The 25,226-nt window shown below is 48.0% G+C and overlaps 1 protein-coding gene across 1 annotated transcript in view; it reads right to left on the bottom strand.

The window, feature by feature from the left end:
* Positions 1-25,226, bottom strand: part of ACSL6 (acyl-CoA synthetase long chain family member 6) — a 51,660-nt gene that overhangs the window by 11,809 nt on the left and 14,625 nt on the right. Inside the window, 12 exon segments of the mRNA XM_051631213.1 lie at positions 1,036-1,170; positions 3,464-3,550; positions 3,552-3,677; positions 6,524-6,597; positions 11,051-11,102; positions 12,001-12,033; positions 12,558-12,736; positions 13,641-13,740; positions 13,885-13,986; positions 14,367-14,431; positions 16,212-16,326; positions 17,174-17,394. Of these exon segments, the coding sequence (XP_051487173.1) occupies positions 1,036-1,170; positions 3,464-3,550; positions 3,552-3,677; positions 6,524-6,597; positions 11,051-11,102; positions 12,001-12,033; positions 12,558-12,736; positions 13,641-13,740; positions 13,885-13,986; positions 14,367-14,431; positions 16,212-16,326; positions 17,174-17,368 (1,263 nt within the window). The 5' untranslated portion in view covers positions 17,369-17,394.

Here is a 25,226-nt window from a genome sequence, read left to right as displayed (position 1 = left end):
GGGCACAGCCACACCAGCAAGGTGGCTCAGTAAGTCTACGCTAGGGCTATGGGAATGGATTAACAAGAAAGGGGTGGTTTGTTTCACTGCGTTTGCTCCTGCAGGTGCCGTTCCTTTTGGGGGGCAGGGGGGGCAGGGAAAGAGGATGCTGATGGAAGCTTTGACTAGCTTTGCATGGCTGCTGTTTCTCTACGATTCCTACAATGGGGTTCAGTGGAGTCATGCAATCTGAGCAACTAGGAACGAGCAACCTAAATATTAGACCAGGTGTCAGTGCTGGCTGATGAGGTGATGGGGCCTGTGTTTGCCCAAGTTTCATCAGACACCACCATCTCCACACATGAGATGCAACCCCCACTGCCCATCCCTCTAATGAGACACCAGAACCCTTGATCCAACAGTCCTGACCTTAGGGAAAAATTAAATCAGTAGCTTGTGCTTAAGATCATCTTCAGAGAATAAGTTGTCTGAGGGATAAATATTTCCAGCTGGTCAAACATATTTAACATGATGACCAGACACATCTGTCTTAAATACCTCTCAGGACTATATCTCAGTTTCAAAGATTTCTAGATCATGAAGCTAGCCCCACATTTGCACAGCCTAAATCCTCATAGTCTTTTTGCAGTTCCTGATTTTCAGCTGTCATTGTCACCAGAAAGAGCCATCCAAGTTCCAAAACTGGTTGAAGGGTGCAAAAAAAGTCCTAGTGCATTCAGGTTTGACTGGTGTTTCTGTGATTAAAATGTCCTTTGCTTTTGGAAATGTCTCTAATAACCTCAGTGAGAGCAGGGGAAGAGGCTAACACAGAGGAATATTATGTTAACATGCAAGAGCCACGTCTGCAGTCTGTGTAAATCAACATAACACACAAGACACAGCTCGGAGCAGCTGGATCAGGTACACAGGGTCAGAACGTATTTGCAGAAATGGTTCAACCTGCTCAGAAGGTCCCTGTGAAGAAGGGGATTCTTTTGAATAAGCACTAAAAGTAGAGAAGCTTCATTATTAGCAAAAGAACAGAATTAAACTCACCTTATCATACATCCTGTTTAGCAGCCGTGGCACGACAGGGAAGATGGTGGGACGCAAGGCCTTCATGTCATCGGACAGCAGCCGGATGTCTCCTTGGAAGAACCCGACTCGTCCCCCGTGGCAATACACAACAGACTGATGGGAACAAAAAGGAGCACATGGAACCTCTCTGCTTTGAACTCCCACAGCAGAGCAGCCCTCCCAGGTGCAGAAGTGCCTTTCCTGAAATTCTACTCTCAGTAAGGCAAAAAAACGGGGCTTTAGAAATAGATGTAGATTTTGCACTGGACAGAAATATATGGATAGTTCTGGGCACTTTTCAGTTTTCTGGGCAATTCAGCATCCACCCAATTTGCCACTGTTTCTGGAAGAACAAGGAATCAAAGCTTTTAGAAGGGATTTCCCTTCATCCCCTGCATACGGGGATGGAGAAGTCCGAGTTATGGTCGGATTCTGCATCTGGACTTCTCCTCTGAAGCCCAGACCTACCATAGCAGCACAAGTACCTACTGTCAATACAGAAATGCATATTAAGAAACAGTGTAAAACATACTAAGCAGCAGCTGATTTTTAGATGTTAATGCTTTAGTTTTGTTTAAATACAATACAGACTAGGTTAGCAATACAGTGCCTGATCCTGTATCCCAGAAATAGAAGCCCACTTCATAAAAGGTGCTTTACTTGTCTGGACAGTACAGATCCAGAACTTTTATACTTGGAAAGCAAAGAGGCCGCTTGATTCTGGTGGGAATAGCACTGGGTGTGTGGGATCAGGCAGGGCAGGCTGCCTGCCATGAGCCAGCAGGCAGCTGGAGGGCAGCTCTGGTGGTCAGTACCCCACAGGGGACTAGTCACTGACTGGAGAACATCAGCTCCCTTTGGTGGACTGGAAATTCCTTAAAAGACACCTGAGTCTTTTTGTGTTACCCTGAAAAATCTGCTCTGTCATCCCCCTGGAGACTGTCTCCATCAACTGAAACCACAGGAACTTTATATGTGATGTGGGTTTAACAAACATCATGCTGCCAAATCTGGGCTTCACACTGCAGGAGCATTTAAAAAAATTAAAAAGTGCACATATATATATATATATATAAAATCAGCATGCTCACTGGTAATTAGAAATAACTGCTAGAAAATCTGGGGATTATAAATAACTAGAAACGCTTTGCTTTGAAGGATGTATCTGCTTCAGTTTAACTGTAAGTTCCAGGAACTAATACTGTTGGCTAAAACTAGGGAAGCTGGCACAGTGCTTGCTGTTCAGAATGCTTTTGAAATTACTTTTTACCCTTTCTGAAAAAATCCTCATATTAATGAGCTTTTTTAGCAGGGAGGATAAACTTGAGCATCTTTTGGAGGGCTGCCCCTTTCAATATGGCAACGTCCTGTGGAGTCAGGTTATTTCAGATGTTTCTAATTCCTTCCCCCTCCATCAGATGACTTTTTAATAATTATATTCTTGCTTGCTGGCTAAGCAGTTTGGCTGGATGGTGGTGGCATACTGCCCAGCTTGCCTTTTAAAATTAGACTTATAAGTGAAGATGGCCTGGGCTGGAATTCTCCAAATCTTTCACAGACTTTCACTTCCAATTTGCAAGTTTTTTAGCAGGGCAGAAGATATTATTCTTGGCACAGATCTTACTAAGAAGTGGGAGGCTTTTAATCAGATGCTTGTCTGACTCAAAAAGTGTTTTCAGCCCAGAACAGTCCCCCCTGAGAAAGTGCAGGGCTGCAACTGAATCCAGAGCCAACCTTCACATCTTGGATCAGTTTTTAGTTCAGTCTCTCAGATGCGATGGGCTCCTCTGACTGCAGCCCAAATTATCACCTGTCTTTTCAGAAAAGAGCTGGGAAAAGTCAGTTCTGCTGGCAGGACTTAGCACCTCCCTTTGCCTTTATTCCCAGGGGACTCTGGCTTCCAGTTAATGCCACTGAGGCTGCCCTGCTGAAAGGATCCTGTGTGTCACACCCTGCCCCAGTTTCCTCTTTTCTAGTGTCCACAAGTTTTATTTGTGGATCTGGTTATTTATGTGATAAAAGGATTTTGAGCTGAGGTGGAAAATGGCACAACATTCTTTTTCCTCCTGTGATACCTGATCCTTGAGTGCTTTGGAAAGCTGCCCCCAAAATTATGCAGGTAGCAGTTTGTGCTCATTAGCAAAGGGCTGTTTTCCAATCTTGGAGCCACCAGTGTGAGCTGGAGAGCTTGGGAAACTCCTGGAATTGCTCTGGACTTGTGGCCGTGTCACTGAGACTGGTGGCCAGGCCCTGGTGTGATGCATGTGGCACTTCTGGAGTACAAGCTTTTTTTAGTGCTACAAGGTATCGTTGGTTATTTAGTGTTTTATTCATTTTATATTTTTATAATGGTTTGTTTGTTTGTTTTTGTGGAAAAAGATAATTTCCACTGACACCAGGACCTTACCTGTACCATTCTCTCAAACATGTGTGCTAAAGGCAAATAGGAAATGTGTACATCCTCACAAGTAGGAGACCACTGACTCTGGAAAAAAAACAGAAGGAGCCCCACGAGGCCTTGTCAGTTCAGGCAGGTTTCTTACCTGGATAACTCTTTCAAACATGTGAGCCAGAGGCAGGAAGGAGATGAGCACATCATCCTGTCTCGGAAAGATCACTTTCTGCAGGTGAAGGGCATGGGAGACAGAAAGGAAAGAAACACTGACAGGAAGACAACAAGAAAGTCATAAAACAGTAAAAAAAGAAAAATGGCACCAGAGGAGCAACAGGGCAAAGGCTGTCGAGAGAGAAGGGCAGCGGCGTACGAAGGGAAGCGTTAAAGCCACAGCGTCGATGGAGCTGGGTTAGCAGGAGGAGCAGAGAGGATGGAGATGTACAGAGGGCAATGGAGAGGGCTCTCCATGCTGCAGGCACAGCCAGGCAGCCCAGGCTGCAGATGGAGGCTCACCCTGACAGAGAGCCCAGCTTTCCTTGTACATCTTTCTACCATCAGGAGCGGAGAGCAGGATTTGCTCTCAGCTGCGTGCAGACCTGCAGGAGCCTCCTGGAGGCAGCAGGCACAGCATTTTTCCACATCACACAGAGCCCAGCAGAGATTCACAGTGTTACCAGAGTGAAAGCTATAGATTTTTGTCTTTTCCTCAGGTTGAAAAGACTTAATTTGAAATTCAACTTCCTTGATTTTGAATCAGAATATGTTGGAAAAACTAATGATTTTTTTTTTTTTTCCAGCTGCAAATATTAATTACTTCTGTTAGTGTTTCTCATAATTTTAAGTGATTAAAATGTGATTTCAAGGGCATTACCACTGCCCCCAAGAGAGGTGCAGCAGGGAAAAAGAAGGCTGAACAAGTTATGCAATAAGTGACCCAAGTCTTCAGTTTACCAAGGTTTTAATTCTGTCTGGCAGGCTACATTAAAAAAGGCCTCAAGAACCTTCCCTGACCCATGCCCCAAAAGGAACATTTTCTTTCTACCTGCATTTCCAAGGGTAAGGCTTGACATAACATTAAGGATTAGAAAAATGGAAAGCTTGATTACACAGTAACTTGCACCAAGGGCAGTGGGAAATGGGTATAAAATTTTTTAGCTCACAGTATTAACAGTTTATACCCACTTTGCATCTCCAGTGCTGTGGCAGAATGGATAGTCTGTGACCTGGGACACGGCAGTGGATGGAGGCACAGGAGTTTCTTCCTTGGGGAATATTTTATTGGAGTTAACTCTGGCCAAGCCAGATTTGGGTCTCCCCTCCCAGCCATTACCTAGTGAAGTCAAACATGATGGATCACGTGGGTGTGTTCAGCATCCTGTTTCATATTATTTTATGTGTCAGTCTCAAGCTATTAGGGCCTGCAGAGCTATTTATATATTATTTCAGACTGGCTTCATTTTCTGTAAGCACAGTAATGTAAAATTATCAGCATCACTAGTCATGCTACTTTTGTTTGCACTGCTTTAAGTGCCCAGACAATAAATAATTTGATTTCCAATCGAACCAAAATGATACTGAATGATGCTTCAGTTGGCACAGATGTCCCACTAAAAGTAAAAATGAAAACAGCTTCTTGGCAGTTGAGAACAACCTTATAATAAAGCTCTAGGTTCACTTAAAAAGAAGTTCCATTTATAAAGATCATCAAATAAAGCAAACTGGCACAAGAGTATGTGAACAGCAAACCTACAGTAATTCTCAGCTGCAGGTGTTTTTGTTGTATTCACTGACACTATTTTCAATTACTTTGCACTTGACTTGTTATTGTGGTTAGACCTTCCCCATGTCCTGTGGATCAGCTACAGGCATTTACAAGCTCTCCAGAAATACTCTGGTGACCAAGGCTCTGGAATTTACTACCACTTACACAAGACTTGGGTCTCAATCTGATACCTTTGAGATTAATCTAAGGGTCCCACTGCCGTCAGCAAACACTAAATCTATTTCTGTGGGCCAGTTCTGGCAGATGCCAAGTTCTTTCAGTACCCTCTAAATTAGGTCTCTTCCAAAATAAACGTTCCTGCCCTTTGAAACTCAGACACTCCTGCGCATCAGCTTTCCTTGGTGCATCTCACTGGCCCCCAACCCAGCAAAAGCTCCTCACTGCAGAGCCCCAGGGCTGCTGCAGGGACCTATTGCCCTGGCACCTCCCACTGCACACCCCTGCAACTACAACCCTGCTAACGATGGAGCACATGAGGTCAGAGGGACTCCCCTCATGACTCGGCCAAGTTTCTTTACCAACAGCCCCCTGGAAATCTCAGAAAGTCCAAGGATTCAGGTAACAAGACTGCAGGTGTGTTCAGCACCAACAGTAAGACCATCAGGGGTATAAGGCAACAACTTGTGCATCCCATGTGCACATCACTACTTCACAGAACTGCCTGGTTGCTCCCAAAGCCCAGATTCTATTTATTAGGTACAATCTGTATAAAATCCTCAATATGTGGCACTAAAGCAATTCTGCTTCCTATAATGTTTGTAAACACAAGTTTACACCTTGCATAAAACACAATACAGGCACCTGGCCAGTGCTGGGCTTTTAAAAAATATGTATAGCAGAAGCAGAGATCTACTTTAATATCAGTAAAATTAACCATTCCTGAAAAAACATACATGTTCTCCTATACAGAGACCTTATATGCAGAGAGCTTTCAAAGACCTGAGGATATTGTGTGGGCATCCCTAGAAGTAGACCCTGTTCTCTTTTTCAAGCATCAGTTGCAACTGCACAGAGCTCTCCTAATTCTTTCAAAGAAGTTAATTGTTTTACAGGAGCCAACATTGCTCCTCAGAAGCACTCTGTGCCCTACAGAGCCAGGGAGTCAGTGCTGGAAAGGGTATTGAATGCCCTCCAGTGCTGTAAGCTCAGGCTTGCTCCCATTTCCATAGGATTTGGCCCTCTGAGTAAGAAAAATGTCACCTCCTATCTGCAGGAGCACATTTCCAGCTCATGCAGGGACACAGCTTAACCCACACACTCTGCAACAGTTTGGAAATCAGGATATTCACCTCTGTCACTTTCAAAAATCCTGAAAAATCAGCAACCACGTTCCCGTGAGTCAGCATAGCACCTTTGGGGTTTCCTGAAAGGAAACAAAGAGGGATTTTAAAAGATAAGCTAGTAAGTAATTTCCAAAATCTTTAAACAAGAAAACAAGTGAACAAGAAGAGGTTAAAATACTAATTTCTCATTTAGAATTGTAAAACTTACTTAATCTTTGCAGTCATTTCTGTGCAGAAATGCACAAAAACCACTTATTGAAATCCTCAAAATTCAGTAAAAAGATACTGCAAACACACCATGACATGAATATTTCTTCTGGAGACACTGAATGAGTCTTCACTAGAAATAGCCCAACTGCAGTTTATGAGAGCACTGAGACAGAGCCACTAGATAACCTGAACAATGCAGAGAACAGGTACAACATGGGAGAAATTAGGCTACTAGTAGATTTTATAAGTCTGCAATTAAGGGAAGTTATTAATACTGTCAGCAGCAGAGCAGAGGTGCCCTGGGGACAGGAACAAGGAGCTGGCAGATCCTCAACACATCACCCAGCCCCGGGCACTACGCTGGCAGCCTTCACCCACAGGCAGCTCCATGCTGTCAGCATTTGGTTATTCACCCTCTTTTCCGAGCTGAGAACCCCCCTTCACACTGTCATATCATTTTTGGATGTTGTATCTGTTCATACACCAACATACAGGGTTTTGGTCCCATCCCAAGATTCAGTCCCACCCACAGCGCCCTGCCTGCAGCGCTGGCACGCAGGACCCTGCCTGGCCTCCTGTCACAAACCCTTCTCATCACCCTCGAGGGGTCTATTTCTGAAAAGAAGGTGTAGCTCAGCTTGAATAAAGATTTCCCAGAGCCAACCTCTCTCTCCAGCCTGTTTTTCAGCAGACTGTTTTAATTTGATCATGCCACTGCAGTGCAGCCCCTGCCACGCTGCCCAGAAACAGATGGGAGGAGCTTTACCCTCAGGTGCCCCAGGTGCCCTTGGCATGGTGGGCACAGGGACATCCCCAGGAGCTTTGTGATGCTGTTCCAGTTAAGAACAAATGCAATAGGTTCCCAAAAATCATAAAGCAGCCAGAATTTCATTCCAGGAGCCGTGGTGCCAAGCCCTGTGCCATACCAGCTTCACCAATGTCTCTTCTACCCAGCCTCACAAATAATGAAATGAAGGCTCAAACAGCAGCAGTAATTATTGCACACATTTATTGCACCCAAGCAGGACATTTTGAATGTATTTTACTGAAAAATCCATTTTTGGTGTTCCAAGTGCCTTGGAATAATTCCATCCCAAAAAGCTGGGGGTGAATGCAGTGCAGAGGAGGCTGTTTTGGTCCTGGTCTGAAGCTCAGAGGTGCAGCTGGGGTTGGCATCTTTGCCAACCACAACTGCTCCTGTCCCAGCATGTCCTGCAGGCAGGCACCAGCTCAGCCAGGCACGTTTTGTTTTGAGATGCCTATTTTCATATCTAGCTGCACCCGTGGATCCAGACCTCCAGAAAACTCCATGAACTGTTGTTGGTTGTAAAAAACACACCAGTGACCCAGAAACCTCTGATGTTGTGTTGTTTTGTTTTGCTCCACCTAAACACAGGTGCTCAGCCTCTGCAGTTCTTGCACAAGTCCCTCTGCAGCCAACAGGTCACAGACCAGTGGAGAGGACATGCTCAGTGCTGGTCTGGAAATACAAAACTGCATCCTCTGGCTACACCAGCAGCAGATCTAGCTCCTGCTCCTTCACACAGCTCTTCAGACTTCTTTTGGATGATTTGTCAGATGCCTTGAGACCCCAGACTTGCTTACTCCACCACTGGCTGTAATGCAAATTCCTCTGCTCAAATCACCAGGACATGCCTGGAAGCAGCGTGACCACCCTGGTCCTTCCCCCAGGTCCTGCCCACAGCATCCTGGGCAGGCTGTCATGGTGACAGTGCCAAAGCAGAGCAGCAGCTTTAGAGCCAGGATAACCTTCCTCTGGAGAAATCCAGAACAAATTGCCACCATGTGGAAGCTCCAGCTTTCGGGGCTGGGGAATTCCTGTAAAATTTGACCTTCTCTAGTTCTTCTGTTTTAAGAGCTGACCCAGCAGAACAGGTGCCCCTTGCTATAACCCTTTCCCAGAACTACAACTTTGAGAGGAAAGGGTTGGCAGAGATACTGCTTTTCTTCTCACACAATCAATGCCAGACCTGTCCCACTGCTCTCCAGTTTGCATCTCCTTGTAAATCCACTGTGCCAGTGTCCTGTACGGACACAGGTGGGTGATGGTCCAGTTGGATAACAACCTGGGAATGGTGGTTGGTCCTGATCTTGGTGCCAAGCTGCTCTGACTCTTCTCAGAAGCAACAGAAGAGCCTTTTCCATGTTATTCAATGGGGCCTACAAGTAGCAGCTCCAACAGTAACTCAGTGGTGTGACCCATCAGCATTTTGAGATGCAGGCACTTCCCTCCCCAGAGCCTCTGCAGTCAGGGATGTGCTTTGTCAGGCTGTGAGAAACCGCTGGGATGTGATTTTTATCCAATTGGTTAGAGGTGGATCCTTGAGGAGGTGACAGTTTGCTTTTCTGGAGGATGAAGGATTGCATGCTGATGGTTTGGGGACACCCGTGTGCCTTTGGCCCTCGCATGACTGCTGATGATTCCTGGGTACAACACGAAGCTGGTCTTGTCATCTGAGCTCAGCAGCCTCCATCTGTCCCTTCAGCCAGAGGAGGCATTTGGACATGGGATCCTATCAAAGAAAAGCACAGGTCACAGTCTGCTTCTGGGTTTCTTTAATAAACAGCTAAAATTGTTTCCAATCCTACAGTTTCCAGGTTACAAGCCCTAGAGCGACCACTGGTTTCACACCATACAAAAATATTTAGAGCTCATCAGAATTGAAAAAGCACTTATGAATGTATCTGTTGGAAGAACACTCTAAATCTGGTGATTGCAAATACCCTGACGTGGGCTAGACAAAAAAGCCAGGCCTTTTACATCAAAACACAACCCGGAAAACAGACCAGAGCATTACTGCAGCCCCTGGAAAAGCCAGAGGGTGAAGTGCAAAGTCCTCCAGCAGCAGAGGATGGGCTGGTGGTTCACAAAGCATTGCTCTGCCAGAGTTTAGTTCACAGATGATTTGCACTGATTTGCAGAATTTGCAATCTTGGGTCTGGGTGGGAGAAAGCAAATGAGCTCCCTGGTTGGCCTAGTTCTGTAACTTCAGGCATGTTCCTAAGAAAAGCACAAAGTCAGAAACTGGCTCATGATTGCATTTGCACGGGAAAAAAAAAAGAAAAGAAAAAAGAAAATCAAAACACCCTTCTCTATTTAGAATTTCTTATTTAGAAATAAAAATATAAACCAAAATGGGACTTGGAAAAAAAAAAAATTACTTCCTCTTCCCTTTAAAATCCACACGACCAAACTGTGCCCCAGCGTGGCTGTGGGCACAGCTCCTCTGGTTTCCTCCAATTCCCAGCTGTGCCCAGCCACTCTGCACTGCCCAGCCAGCACTCACAGTGTACAGGGCTGTGACCTCCATATCCTGCACTGGGCTCCAGCTTTTCCTTTCAGGAATTTCCTCTGCTGAGCTGGAGCAGAGCCACAGGCTCCTCTCGCCCACTGTGTCTTGGGCACTCTGAAGGGCACAGATCTCAAAACTCAGAAGGAAGGTAATTAACCAAAGCCTTTTAATACATTTTGAGTTTTTACTTGAAGTGGGTAAAGCAGCCACCTACCTGATCTGCCGCTCAAGTCTTCTCCATGAGGTGGAAGATGAAGGTGTCCCCTCCTGCCCAGCCTGATCTGCAGGATGAGCAGCACCTGCAGCTCCCTTCCCATGCAGTCAACTGGCATCTTCTGCCTCCCTTCACCAGCAGAGGCCAAATGGAAGGTGCTTAGGGTAGGACCAAGCCTTAGGCAATCCTGAGAGCAGGGGGGACCACAGAAGGGCCAGCCCAGCAGTCCCTCAAGCATGGTCCTTCCCTGCAGGCAAGTATAAAAGCTGGGATGGGAATCCAGCAGCGTGGGCTGCCCGGGCTTGTCCCTGAGCCCAGCACGTCTGCCCCAGGGCCAAACCAAGTTGATGGGAACACTCAGCAAGCTGGGACAATACAGAGAACACAGTGGGGCTGGGGACACGGGTGTGCTTGGGATACAGAGTGTGGAAAACTGCATTCTTTTTTTTTTTTTTTTTTAAATAAATCTGCAGAAGATAAGTGCTCATCAATCAAGTGCTTCAGGACTGCAAAATGGGAAGCAGAAACATGGGCAGATTTCCAGACAACTGCAAAATCTGGCTGGGCTGTCAAAGTGTAGGTCAGGGAATTCAAATGAAGAATAAATACACCATTATTTTAAATTTGCAAAGCTACAGAAATGTATGTACACATAGATCACTATATATTAGAAATGCATAGAAATATTATTGCCCTATCAGCATAATAACATGCTTACACATATTGAGTTGTTGTTAATAATTAATTTTATAATCTATTCTAACATTTCAAGATTAAAATGCCTTTTTTTTTTACCTGTAGTGCCACTAGTAAAACAGACAATTGATAGATCTTCTGGTCGAGGAGGCTAGAAATACAGAAGGAGAATAAGAAAATCACATCAATCAAATGCAGAAGGGTCAATGACAGACTGTAATCATTGCACAAACTTAAAGATCAAACCAATTGTATTTCATCTCTGCCACAAAAAGCTTTCATTTCCCTTGGCAAATGGAAAAGGCCCTCCTAAAAACACGGTCATCAGGCTGCTTCAGGTGTCCCTCCCTTGTGTTTTGCTCCAGCTCTGTTAAGGACACATTTGAGTGTAAGAAGGCTTTGGTGGAATGTGTCTTGCAGTTTGTCTTTTCAAAGACACCATCTAGACCTGTAGGTGTGTGGGAAAACTCCACACAATTTACTGATTTCCAGATCAGTTCTGGGAATGTGTGGTTGTGCACAGGAGGGGACAACCTTCTGAAGCTGCCAGTTGCTCCCATGGCCAGCAGCACCTTGGGATTCTCAGCACTGCTGCATGTGTGCATGGCTTTGGGTCACCAATGGGTAAATCAGTGGCTGGAAAATCAAAGGCTGCTTTTGAAAGATTTGCATGGGTACGAGAAGCCAGCGAAAACCAGACACTTTTCCAAAAAACATCCCAGAGAAATACTGCCAAGCAGCATTCCTGAGCTCCAGAATCCCCACCAGGAAGCCAAGGGTGCAAACACATCCCCTGGCAGTGGGATTAGTGCAGCTTAAGAGCACTTAATTACTGTTCCATTAACATGTTCAGCAAAGATCAACTATCTCAGTGAAGTGTCCCAGGTGGGGGGTATGAAGCAAGGGCTGCACATCTCCAGTGGATGGTATGGAGGGTCCCTGGGCTCCTCCCCTGCCCCCAGACACATGGCTGCTTCTGCCCCCAGCAGAGCTTCCCCCTCCTCAGTGACACCAACAGGAGGTGGGGAAAACATCAGCCCAGCACTCACCACGGGCACATGGTGACTCTCACGGCCACAGTCCTGAAAGAGAATGAACAAAAAAAAATGATTTCCACTTTCAATCCTGTGGTGTAACCCACTTGCTAACAATCAGCTGCAAACCCCTGAGGGGGAGTGTGAGCTAGAGCAGAAGAATTTGTGGCTAACACTTAAGTCATCTTTTCTATCCCAAGTTTCTTGCATCAACTGCAATGCCACCCTTGGTTTTCAAGCAGGCCTTGGGTTGGTTGAGCTGGATCCAGACTGTCTCCTACCAGTGTGAGGCTGTAGGCATATATGAAGGAGGACAGTGTCTCGAACAGCAACTCACTTCCCAGGCTTAAATAGCAGCTGGTATCTTTGAGCAGAAAAGTTTGAAATGTTGGGTCCTATCAACAAGAATAACACTAAGAGGCAACTGAGCATCAATATCATCAGCTACAAGCTGCTCTTTTGGGTTCTCCAGACACTCAACCTGCCACACAGTTCACAAGTCCCTCTATATTTTACTGCCTTTTATACAGAGACTACAAAATGTAATAAAAAGAGAGGGAGAGCAAAGTTACCTCCACCTCCTGCAGGGTCTGGATGTGAACCCCACAGCGCTTCCCTCTCTCTGTCAGCTCCTTCTCAAAGGGGTCCATCAGGATGATGGAGCTCAGACCTGGTGTTTCTCTCCTCTCCACGTGGTCGAGGAGTGTTCTGGCTTTTTCAGGTTTGTCACAAATGACTGTGGAAATGTCAGCTGGAAGAAAAGCAGCCAAATGAGCTGTTTTCTGTAAATCTTTTTTTTTAATGCAAGATTGGCTGCTGGCTCATAGCTTACGTGGTATCAGTTCTGCTACTCACTTCAGGCTAACATCAGAGACCCTAGGATAGGGCTTACATTTCTCTTAAAATATTAGAATCATAGAATCATCAAAGTTGGAAAAGACCTTCAAGACCATCAAGTCCAGCCATCAGCCCTACACTCCCCAAGACCACTAAACCATCTCCCAATCACCGTGTCTACATCTTTTTTGAACACCTTCAGGGATGGTGCTTCCACCACCTCCCTGGGCAGCCTGGTCCACTGTGAAGAAGTTCTTCCTAATATCTAATCTGAACCTCCCCTGGTGTAACTTGACCCGATTTCCTCTTGTCCTATTGCTGGTCACTGGGAAGAAGAGGCCAACACCCACCTCACCACAAGTGTAGAGAGCAATGAAGTCTCCCCTCAGCCTCCTCTTCTCCAGGCTGAACAGCCCCAACAATTACCTGCCATTTTGGCCAACCTCGATGGGTGTCAAAGCTGTATCTGACATCTCCAGTTATTCTGGGATTCTGTTCAAAATACTAAAGTTGCCCACCACGTGGGCTAAAAAAATTCAAGGAGCAAAAAATGAAGTGGCAGAGGAGTGGGTGGCAGTGGAGTAACTCCTGCAACCAGAGCAGCCCCATCCACAGCTCTGCACAACCAGACACATTGGAACCGCAGCAGAGGCAGCCCTGACCCAGCGTGGGGACACACAGCTCCCCAGAAACCTCTCTCAGTGGCTTCAAGACACTTAAGGAGTAAAATCACCCATCTTCTGGGAAAACAAAGGAAAATTAACTGCTCTCAGCAATGAAACTGGTTTCTGAGAAGATGACTTCAATTTTGTTTTTACCTGTGTTGACGATGTAACGAATGGCTCCAGGACCTAAGGTGTCATAGAGGGGAACCACCACCATGGAGTAGGTGTAGCAAGCCAGCTCAGAAATTATCCACTGCAGGAGGACATCAAAGCACAAAGGTGAGAAGGGGGTTGTGGGAATAAATTTAACACACTTGAGAGCAAGTTTGGAGAACACAACAAGGTCACAAATCAGGAACATTATTAACAGAACATCAAGTTGAATTTAAAGTCTCACCTCTGGCCGGTTTTGAGCAAAGACCCCAATGAACTGCTTTGTGGATGGCTTGCAGCCCTGCTGAATCAGCCCTGAACCCAGAGCTTCTGCTCTTTCAGCCACCTGGAATTTAGAGAGGAAAAAATAGATGCAGAAGAGGAATATAAGCAATACCAAAGCAGGTGAAGACAGTTTATACAGGGAGGCTCTCACGTGATTGTATTTGCTCTCTGAAAGCCCAGGCTTTTACATTATCACAAGTCACTGGTTGCTGACCAGCAGGTGACCTCTAGTTGGCAACATCCCATGGCTTTGGCATGTCAGTGCCACTGTCAAGAGCAGGCTGATGGCACTGAGCTGGCCCCAAAAGCCAGCACACCTCTGTAACACCAGGACATGCCCAAGTGGGGAATCAAGAGCCTTCTGCTTCAGCACATGCATGTTACCAATGAACCCCCTTCTTGTGCTGGGCAGGACTCTGCAGGGGGCCATGCCCAGCTCACCTCCTTGTAGGACAGCCACTGGTAGGGCTGCTTGGGCTTCCTGAACCCCAGGCATGGGCCATTTTCTGGAAGACACAAGCAGAGATAATGGAGTTATGGGGGCAGTGCCAGGAATCATAACATGTTTTGGTTGGAAAAGACCTGAAAGATCATCAAGTCCAACTGTTCACAGCAATGTCAAGGTCATCACTAAGCAGAGCCACAGAAGTGTACCTGGAGAACCTCTCCTGTGAAGACAGGCTGAGAGAGTTGGGGTGTTCAGCCTGGAGAAGAGAAGGCTCCAGGGAGACCTTAGAGCACCTTCCAGTGCCTGAAGGGGCTCCAGGAAAGCTGGGGAGGGGCTTGGGACAAGGGCAGGGAGGGACAGGATGAGGGGGAACAGTTTAAAATTGGAATAGGGGAGATTGAGATAAGATATTAGGAAGAAATTATTTCCTGTGAGGGTGGTGAGACACAGACCCAGGTTGCCCAGAGAATCTGTGGCTGCCCCATCCCTGGCAGTGTTGAAGGGCAGGTTGGATGGGGCTTGGAGCAACCTGGGCTGGTGGGAGGTGTCGCTGCCCCTGGCAAGGGTTTGGGTCTAGATAGTGTTTAAGGTCCTTTCCAACCTAAACCACTCTGTGATTCTATGATTCATCATAGAAACCATGTCCCTCAGCACCCCATCTACACAGCTTTTAAATCCCTTCAGGGATGGTGACTCCACCCCTGCCCTGGGTAGCCTGTGCCAGGGCCTGACAAGGTGCTGCCCAGTGCCAGGCTGTGGGGATGCAGCAGAGCCCTCCAAGAGCATATCTCTTGTTCTGGGGGCGGACTCTGGGGCAGAGCTCACAGCAAGCTTGATCCAGTTAAACCCATGAGTGGAGCTGATGGAAGAGCAGTTGATGGCACCTCCCAGACACCTGCTTCAGTCCTCCTCTTGGAGCTACAGAGGGAACAGCAGCAGTTTGTCCCCAGACAGTCTCATTAAAAGCCACTTCTCCAGAGGCAGTGTGAGTGTTTGTGCCTGTTCAGGCTTCCATCCCCAACACCAGCCCCCAGGGCTTTCGCTGCCTTTTGATTTAAACACTTCAAAGAGAAAACTGCTATTTTTAGCACAGCCTCTGGAGCAGGGTAAGACAATACCCAGCACTATGTGACAGGAGGAATATTTGAGAGGGGCAATTAATTTGCTAAGTGTAATTACCTGCACAAGATTCATCCCTCCATACACCTACTGAGTTAGTCATTTACCCCCATCCTGCAGGGTGGAATAGTTGCAATTTGGTGGCACCAAAAATAGTAACCTGACAGTGAAGTTGGTGTGTTCAGTGAGGCAGGATATTGTAAGCACTGGAGACAGAAATAGTTATGACAGAGCAGGGAAGAGTCATCGTGGCTTTTTGGAGTGTGAAATGATGTCTCACGAGTGTGTGAGAGCTCTCTGATGGTACCATCAGTTGTGGGGTGAGGGCCATGGAGTGATACATGGTGCTCAGCTTTCCTAAGGGCTCTTGGCAGAGTCCCTGGCCCTGCCCTGCTGTGGAGAGAGAGGTAAGATGGGGAGTTATGGATGAAAAGGCAGCACCAAGCAGGAGCAAGCACCAGCTTCGGCAGTGGAGGAAGAGCTGTGTTGGGTTCCACAGATCTGTGCCTGGATCAGCCCCATGTAATGCATTCATAAATGCTCTGGAAACGAAGAGCATATGATGAGCTCTGCTGATGCTGCACCACTCAGGGCGTTAAGCTGTCTGCTGGTGGCAGCAAGGAGATCTCGTGGTACCAAGAGATGAACAGTAAAATTCAGTGGCATTCAAGACAAAACAATGCAGGTTGCAAATAATAACCTAATTATCAGTCTCTCACCGGAGATGCTGAATCCCCTCCTGAAGACCTCGTACATGGTCCTGGCGTCATCGTAGTAGTGTGTCAGCAGCTGCGGGCTGTCCCCAATCACCGACCGTCGTGCCCCAGCCATGCCCTGTGTGACACGATGGGACATGATGGGACACAGCCCTCAGCACCACCCCACAGGTGGGAGATGGGCAGACCCCACACCAGAAAGCAGCACCTTCCCCGAGTGCTGGAGAAGCCTCTGCAGCCACCACCGTGTTCCTGCCCCAGCACCCAAAGGGACAGCAGAGGTGGGATGTCCACCCCTGGACCATGGAGAACCAGCTGCCCAGAGAGGAGCACTTGGCCCAGCTTGTTGCCACAGGACATGGTCGATTTTTCCCCACAGAGATTTGAGGAGGAATTAAAGGCAGTAACATTTTACAAGGGACATCACAAAAGGCTTTAAAAATTCTCAGCACACATTCAGATTTCATTTAAGTGGAAACAATTTTCAGAAATATTTCTGCTCTTTAAAACGGAGCACCTTAATTAAACTTTAAAACCTTTTGCAAGCACGAAAATTAATAACTCCTCAGCCTCTAAGTGTGGATTTGGGTCTACTTCTTCTTATTATCACAAAGTTTGCAGCAGCAAACTCAGTGACGGGCACAAACACGGGGCGCTGGCTGATTTGGTCTTATCAGCTGTTGCCTTCCCGTGGTTTGGGAGAACCTGCAGTTGTAGACGTTTTAGCAAAGCTAAGACCAAAGTGTTACTGAGAATTTAGAATAAATTAATGTGTTCTGGTTTACAAAAAGTAAATTAAAAAAGAGGTGAATGAAGGAGTGCCCTCTGGCGCAGCGCGGCACACGGTGGGTTCCAGGGTGAGGGTGGGGAGCCCAAGAAAAGCACCTCCTGGCATCCATCCCCTGCGGTGATCCCCAGGCACGGGGTGAAAGCCAGCCCCTCTGTTCAGCAGCCCCTGGGCTCACCTCCACCTCCTCCGACTGCATCCGCAGGTCGCAGGGCGGCTTCACGGCGCGGGGCCGGCTGGCCAGCCAGTAGGCGACGGCGGCGGCCAAGGCCCCGATGCCCACCAGGGCCGTGGCCGGCAGGTTGCGGAAAAACTGGCTGAGGTCATCGAGCTCGGGGAGCCGCAGGCCCCGCAGGATTTCCTGAGCCTGCATCTTCTCCAGCAGCGAAACGGCAAACTCTGCAAGAGGCAGGGGGTCAGGGCAGGTCCGCGGGGGCTGGCCAGGACGCGCTTGGCCCTCACCAGCCGTCGCAAACGCGCCGCTCTGCTGGGCCCTGGGGCTGCCAGCCCCGACAGCCTTAACTGACAAGAACAGCATCTACGGAAGAGAAACGAGAGAGGAGGACACGTTCTACAGAATGGCCCGGGTTGCCCAGGGAAGCTGTGGCTGCCCCATCCCTGGCAGTGCTGAAGGGCAGGTTGGATGGGGCTTGGAGCAACCTGGGCTGCTGGGAGGTGTCCCTGCCCATGCAGGGGGTTGGAATGAGATGAGCTTTAAGATCCCTTCCGACCCAAACCAGTCTGGGATTCTGTGATCCCTGCAAGGGTGAGCAGGAGCAAACAGCTCACTCCCAAAGGACAGCCAAGTACAACTGTACGTTGAGGGATGCAGCTGCAGCTATCTGTAGCAGGCAGATGCTGGGACAGGCTCTGGGATCCAGCTACAACTGCACCTTCAGGGCTGATAAGAGCTTGCTCTGCCTTCCCGCAGCAGGGTGAGGGCTGTGTGGTGGCCACAGCCCACGGCAAGGACAGGCAGCATAGCCAGAACAGGACGGGCAGCACAGCTCCAGCTCAAGCCACAAGCCCTTGGCTCACAGGGAGTGGGACAAGGCCAGCGCGTCTCTGTGCAAAACCCTGCACAGACATGCTCCGAAATCCCACTTTCTGCCTTCACATTCTCAACTTTCAGTTCCTTATAATCTACATCAGGGTAAATTACAGGTGATTCAAGCCAAGGAAAGTCTCCTTTCATGGCTATAAAGTTTCCTGGAAGAAACAAAGGGCTGCAGAGAGGGGATAAGGGAGCGTCAGGGTATCAGGCTGGGCAGACACCACCGCAGGGTCCCCACCCTGCGCCTGCCGGATGCGGACACGACACCTCCAGGCACTCTGGGGGACAACTGGCAGATCCCAGGAGGGAGAAGTGCCAGGGCACTGCGCAACGGGCATTCCCACAGGGTGCAGTCCTGGCATGGGAAGAGAAGGGCTGGAGCTTGGGCTCCTCAGACACAGGGGGACTGCTGGTGGTGCCCTGGCCCCACCACCAGACCCTACGTGGCTCCCACAGCACTGAAACTAAAAGCAAAGAGAAAGTCTCTCCTTTTCTATAAGGAGGGCTGTGCGTGGAGGAGACAGGAGAGGGGACACATTTTATGGCACAGGATGGTGACACTCTGCCATCCCCAGCTCAGTCCCTGACCCCTGCCAGCCTCGCTCTGCTGTGGCCCCAGGGAGGACAGCTCTCCACAAAGCCTGGATTGTGCCAGACTCATGGAGCAAGGGCAGGGAAGGCTGAGGGCAGGCAGTGGGACAGGCATGGGAGAGAGGAGCCAGCCCCGGGGTGCAAGGCAGGGCCGTCCTCAGGGAGCTTGTGTTTGGGTGTCAAGTACACAAGGAACATTTTAAGTAACTCATATTTACCATAAGGGCCCTGCAAGAAGCTCCTGCTGGGGAGTTTCCAATAACTACTAGCCCTGCTGGGGACAAGCCAAGCAGATGCTGCCAGGGGGGAATCCAAGCAGTTAAGGTTTCCTGTTAAGCCCCACAGCTCTATTTATGACTTTACCAGCAGTCAAGGTCTTAAAGAAAAAGCTTTTCAGCCCAGGCAGCCCTTTTCCTCTTGCCCTCTGGCCTCCCTCCAGCTCACGGAGCTCCCAAATGATTCATGGAGGGGCTCTGCTCCAAGGCAGGGGCCAGGACATGCCACACAATGCCACCACTGACACCACCACTAACCAGCTTTTTTCCTCCTGGGAACAGTGTCTGGGTTAGGCTGAAGGTCAGGACTTACCCTCTCACAGCCTTTCCCTCTGTTCGTGCCAAGTGAGCTCCAGAGGCCAGCCTGCAAACAGGGGGGCACCCACCACACAAGGGTCTGGAAGAGGTTTTTAAGTTTACACCAGCAAAAAAACCCACAGTGAACAACTAACTTCACCCATTATGAGGCTACATGGTGGTGGGCAGCAGGGAGTGGTGACAGTGGCACAGAGACCATGATTGGGGCCATCTCCCTCCTCTGGGCTCTGTTCCACTCATCCCTTGGTCTACTGGCTGTGTCCTGGTGCCAGCCCAACATCCCACAGCCACCTCTGCTCCCCCAAGAGATCCCAACTATGCAAACCCTCCAGGAACACAACCAGCCCCTCCAAGAATGGTTGCAATGATCACAGCAAATGAAACAACATCCAGGTGATGTTACCTGGCAATACCCACCCATGGGGTAATTTAATCCTGAGCTTTGAGCATCTTTCCAAAATTCTCCACATCTGATAAAATATTGACTATGTGGCTGCAATGATGTCAGCATGAACTGAGACAGAGTGCTGATTTCTTCCCATCAGGCAATAAAAAAAAGCAGCTTGCCAACCCCACTTTTACTAGCAAATGACAAAAAGTGGGTGAGCTCAGCAAGGGAGCTATTCATTTCCTGATGAATTAGCTATTTGTGCAGCAAGTCCCACTTCAAACTGTCTGCTCCCAGAAACAGCCTGTCTCACCAAGGGTAGCCACCCAACGTGCCATGAGTATGGGTTACACTGAACTCTGGAGAACAACTCAGTGCCTGGAAGGGCTCCATGAAAGCTGGGGAGGGACTCTGCACAATGGCAGGGAGTGATGGGATGAGCGGGAATGCTTTTAAGCTGAAAGAGGGGAGATTTAGATGAAATATTAGGAAGAAATTCTTGGCTGTGAGGGTGGTGAGACACTGGCCCAGGTTGCCCAGGGAAGCTGTGGCTGCCCCATCCCTGGCAGTGTTGAAGGGCAGGTTGGATGGGGCTTGGAGCAGCCTGGGCTGCTGGGAGGTGTCCCTGCCCATGCAGGGGGGTTGGAACTAGATGGTCTTCAAGGTCCCTTCTGACCCAAACCAGTCTGTGATTCCATGACTCCCTCAACATCAATCAGCCTGTGAGCAGTATTCTGTATCCAGCCAAGCAGCAAGCTGGGAAGGTGCTCATGGGAACAGTGAAGCAGCAGCAGAGCTGGCAGCACCAGCAAAAGGATCATGAGAGTCAGGGTTGCAGTAAAAAGAACAGGTGTTGGATGCAAGACCCTACACAGGACATTCAGGGAAACCACTTAAATCACACTCCTTCCATCTGCTCCCAGGGGAAAAATCAGAATGTTTCTCTTTATCAAATGCCCGTGGTATATTTATTATTTCTGACCACTTCTGCCACATTCTGCTAAACTCCTCCTTGGGATTTTATTTCCCACTAACCTGACGTTTTTGATGTACAGCAGATCATATCCTTGCAACAGGTACCCAAATCCTTCATTCATCACCACAACAGCTGGATTAAATAAGTATGACTGGAAGACAGAATCTCCCTTTTCCCTGCTCAAGGGAAGCTGTTGGCCCATTTCCATAGTGAACTTTAAAAGATCCTTGCAGACTCCATTGTCCCAGGAATCTCTGGGATCTTGATTCAGTAAAAAAAAATATGTAAGTACTTCTTGTTGGTGACTCATTTGAAGTACACTGCAGGGCATCCCAGAGGATGCCACAGTGATGGAGATGTCAGTAATAGCAAAGAATATCAGAAAACAGAATTGAAAGCAGAAATCCATTCAATTCTGTGACAAGTGTGCTGGGATCCTTGGAGCAGCTGAGTACAAGTGCAAGTGGTAAGGAGAAGATTCACAAATTCATCTGCTTATGTTTTAACACTTTCACTTAATAATCTAAGTTCAATGAAGACTAAACATACACATTAAGAACAAGATCAAGTTCTCAAGAGTGAACTTACCCAGCCAAGTGATGCTTCCAGTGCCTTTAAATCCTCTTATTTAAGTTGAGACCTGTAACTTCAGTTCCTGACCCTCGTTTCTGATCACTTCTCATTTTTGCACAGCAAAGCTCACCCAGCTCAGCTTCTGCAACAGTTAATCTTGATTTTTGCATCCCAACGTGATGAGCCTGTACTTGATCTGCTGGAGGCAGCACACCTGCCTTGGGAAGGTGGCCAGGAAAGGGGCCCAGGTGTGTTTGGGAGGAGCAGCACGGTCCAGGCAGGAAAAACACCCTGGCACCCTCCTACCCAAGAGCATGCTATGCAAAGCACCTCAGTCTCTGGAGCAGCAGCAGGACACCCTACACACCCATTCTCCAGCTGTTTTACCCCATTTCTGTTCTCTGCAGTGAATCCACCCCCCTGCTGCAGTGTGTGCTCCCCATGAGCGAGCAGCACTGGGCACAAACATCCACGCACGTGACACTTCCACTTCACATTGCCACTGGATTTCTAAAGTATTCCCATGGCAGAGAAAAGAGAAACAGATATGCAAGGAGGGAACAGAAGGAAGTTGTTTTGAGAAAGGAAAAAATGCAGGTTGGTTGCAAGGAGGGAAGAGTGATGGGTAGGAGCCAGGGACTGCCCAGGTTGGACGGCACTAACTCCTGCACCCGGGGCTTGGGCTGAGCAGGGCTCCTGCAGACAGCCTTTGGGCAGCTGGCAGTGCCCCTGGGCTCTGAACCCCCCACCAGCCAGCACCACGGGCACAATGCTTATTTCATTATTTTTCCAGTTACAAACAGCACTATTGTGTGATTGGGTTTTGATCTTTCCCTTCTGGAAGTGATTCTGTAGCACCCGTGCAGCCGATGGGGTTTTAGTGACATAAATCAGTGTGGGAACAGCCCCAAACTACTGGTCTATGCATAATACAATTAAAATTGTACCCATCCTGTGCAGCCATGCAATCACATCCTTCCTACCATTACGTCAGCTCCTGCTTGGGAAAGAGAACTTTTGGGATGCCTTGATCTTCCTGCCCACCACACATTCACAGCAGGGTAGGGAAGAGGCTGGCAATTCATTTTCAGTTGGAAACTGGGCAAAAGGTCTCATTACTCTCCCTATATTCAAGCACACACACAAAAAAAGAGGCTATTTACATTGGACTTCATAGCACTAAACCAAAATCAAATAAGCAGCTTTTCAGTATGTCTGAGAGAATTAACTCTCTGCAGCAAGGAACTGCAGCCAGGGGAGGTGGATGGCTCAGAATGTCCCCGTGTCCTTGGCTACAGCTCTGGCTGCTCACTCATTTCACTGAGGAAACAGAACTTACAGGATCTAAAACATCTCAATCCAGAGAGGCAGATTTAGAGGGATTTCACTCAAGTGAAACAGTGTGAGCTTTCTGAGCTCTTCAAGCTGTTTTCTCACATTCAGCACTGCAGGCCCCGGGCTCAGACACTTGTAGTTGCTTTCCCAAAATGGGGCCAGGGCCAGAAGATTTGCACAAGGAAGCACCCAGCAAAGTCTGGACCATCCTCCCTTCCCCTGCAGAAGGAAAACAGGCTGGCAGTGCTCTGTACACAAGGTTCAGATGACTCTGAGATGAGGATTCAAATAACCTTGTGACTATGTCACTACGTGAGAGTCTCCATTTCCAAAGGCCAAGGGAGCACCGGAATTCCCAGGGACACAGAAAACTGGCTGGCATTGCTCAGCCTGTATCCCAGGAACCCACTTGCTAATTTAAAGGAAAGCTATTGCCATGATTAATGTGTGGCTGAAAACACATGCCCAGAGGCTGCTGTAACTGTGCAGGCAGAGGCCATCTGGGGATTTTGGGTCTTACTTGCAGAGTACCAATAATATTTTTCTTTCCTTTTTCCAAGCTTCATGCAAGCCTGTGCTGGGACAGCAATCCTGGGAGGATTAAATGCAACTCAGGTACCACTGACTTTTTCTAACTTGGCCAGGGCAGCAGCTTCTTGGGAGACCACAGGCTTTGAATTCCTAATCACTGCTGTAATTAAAATCAAGCCAGCCTCTGCCATACACTTCTCCAACGAACATGACAGATCACTCCTGAGAACCTCACGGAAGGGCTGCACTGCTGTGAGCCAAAAGGCCAGACAACCTGTGAGTCCTACTGACTGCTGGAGAAGCAAAGGGAGGAGAAACACAAAGGCAAAATACGAGCTCCAAGATTATCGGAAACTGTGAAAGAATCAATGTGCAGAAATGCAGTAAAGAGCCTCAAAACAAAGCACAGGAGAAGTGACACTTGGCTCACATACTTCTGCAGAACTCCTTTCCTCTTCCTGGCCTCCATGTGTCACATCACTACAACAGTGACCCAAAATACACCCTGACATGACCCACACCCGCCCAGGCTGCACGGGTACCCATGACCCTGCAGCCCTGACCCATCTCACATTCATTTAAGGATTAATCAGCTGCAACTACTTGGGATTCAGCAATTACCGTGATTATCGGCCAAGCTGAGGCTAATACTATTTAAAACTTTCTTAAACTTTACTTGCTTTTGCTCCTTAAAGAGATGTGTTTGACTATAGCCCTTTTCCCCCACTTAATGTCTCTCCCACTGGCATTAACTCCCCTGACTCCCACATGATGTATCACTGCTTTCATTTTTGGGACAGTATCAAAACTGTTTCCCATTAAAAAATGCCCCCTGCCCACACCAAAACCAGCCTAAACCAAACACTGGCAGGTGCTTTTGTTTTACCCACCGTGAGGGAAACAACTGCCTCCCAAGTGCAACAACATACACACCACGACCACTGTGTTTTCCTTAGATTACACCATTCTCTGCTGGGTCAAATCATTATTGTATATTTAATTTAAGAAAGTATGCAAAGGCATTATTCCTAATTGTCTATGGTTTCACTTTAACTCAGTGAGTCACAACAGGGGGGGAGGAAAAAAAGTAAAAAGGAAACAATTTAGAGATAAAATTGCTTATTTTGGACTATTATGCCAGGACTCAGACAACATAAGGTGGGAGAGGCGAGGGATGCAGTTTGTGTTTGCTCTCAGACATCTATTTGCACAAGGGGAAGGACACACAAGGCCTGTGAGGCTGCTGCAGCTCTCCAGGGAGTGGACACTGAGCAAGAAATGCAATAAAAAGCAAGTTATAATTTTTATAACTATTTTTACTACTGAAAAGTGTCCTTTTCCCCTTCCTTTGGCAATCAGACCCATCCAGTCAGTTGAACTGGCTGCTCTCCAACAAGACTATTAAAGAATGAGGTTTCAGTGGTCCAGGAGCCTCTTGAGCTCCAGTTGCTTTTGAGCTGGCTGGGGACTCAGTGCCCCCAAACTTGGGGGTCTGGGGCATAGGAAGCAGTCATGGGGCAGCAGCAAAGCCATGGGGGACTGTCCCTGTGCTGTCCCTCCCTGCTCGACCCCCCATGCCATCCCTCCTGGGGCAGCACAGCAGAGTTATCTGCCATGGAAACAGGCTTGGTATCCGGGTCAAGCCTCTTTGATCTGCTGGAGGGGAAGGTGAATAAAGTTCAGGGCGAGGAAGAGGGCAATGCTTTGGTGTGAGCTGGGAGTACTGGGGGGAGAGGACGGGGACAAAAGGAAGGGACTGGCTCGGCGTGTGTTTGGGGCTGGGGCATAAATTTGTCCCAGCAACCAAAGTGAGACTATTTTTTAGGCAGAAAAATGCCTGATGCAGAAAAATTGTCTGAGAGAACACTGCCAAAAGATTTGGTAGCATGACATATATACATAGTGCTATATATCTGCATGTATCAATGTATAGAGAAGCACAGACTGGTTTGGGTTGGAAGAGATCTTAAAGACCATCTAGCTCCAACTCCCCTGCCATGGGCAGGGACACCTCCAACTAGACCAGGTTGCTCAAAGCTTGTGTGTGCTTGGTCATATATATAAAATACATACATATATATATATACACACACACATATATTTCCCCCTGCTCCAGGTGACTGATGATTAACACTTGTGTCCCAGGGATGGAGCTGGTGGCAGAGCTCAGCACCACGTGTAGGGACCTGC

The sequence above is a fragment of the Apus apus genome, chromosome 13 (genome assembly GCF_020740795.1).
Source record: "Apus apus isolate bApuApu2 chromosome 13, bApuApu2.pri.cur, whole genome shotgun sequence".
Classification (NCBI taxonomy): Eukaryota; Metazoa; Chordata; class Aves; order Apodiformes; family Apodidae; genus Apus; species Apus apus.
Note: the sequence above shows the minus strand (reverse complement) of the source record. Positions and strands in the feature narration are given on the sequence as shown.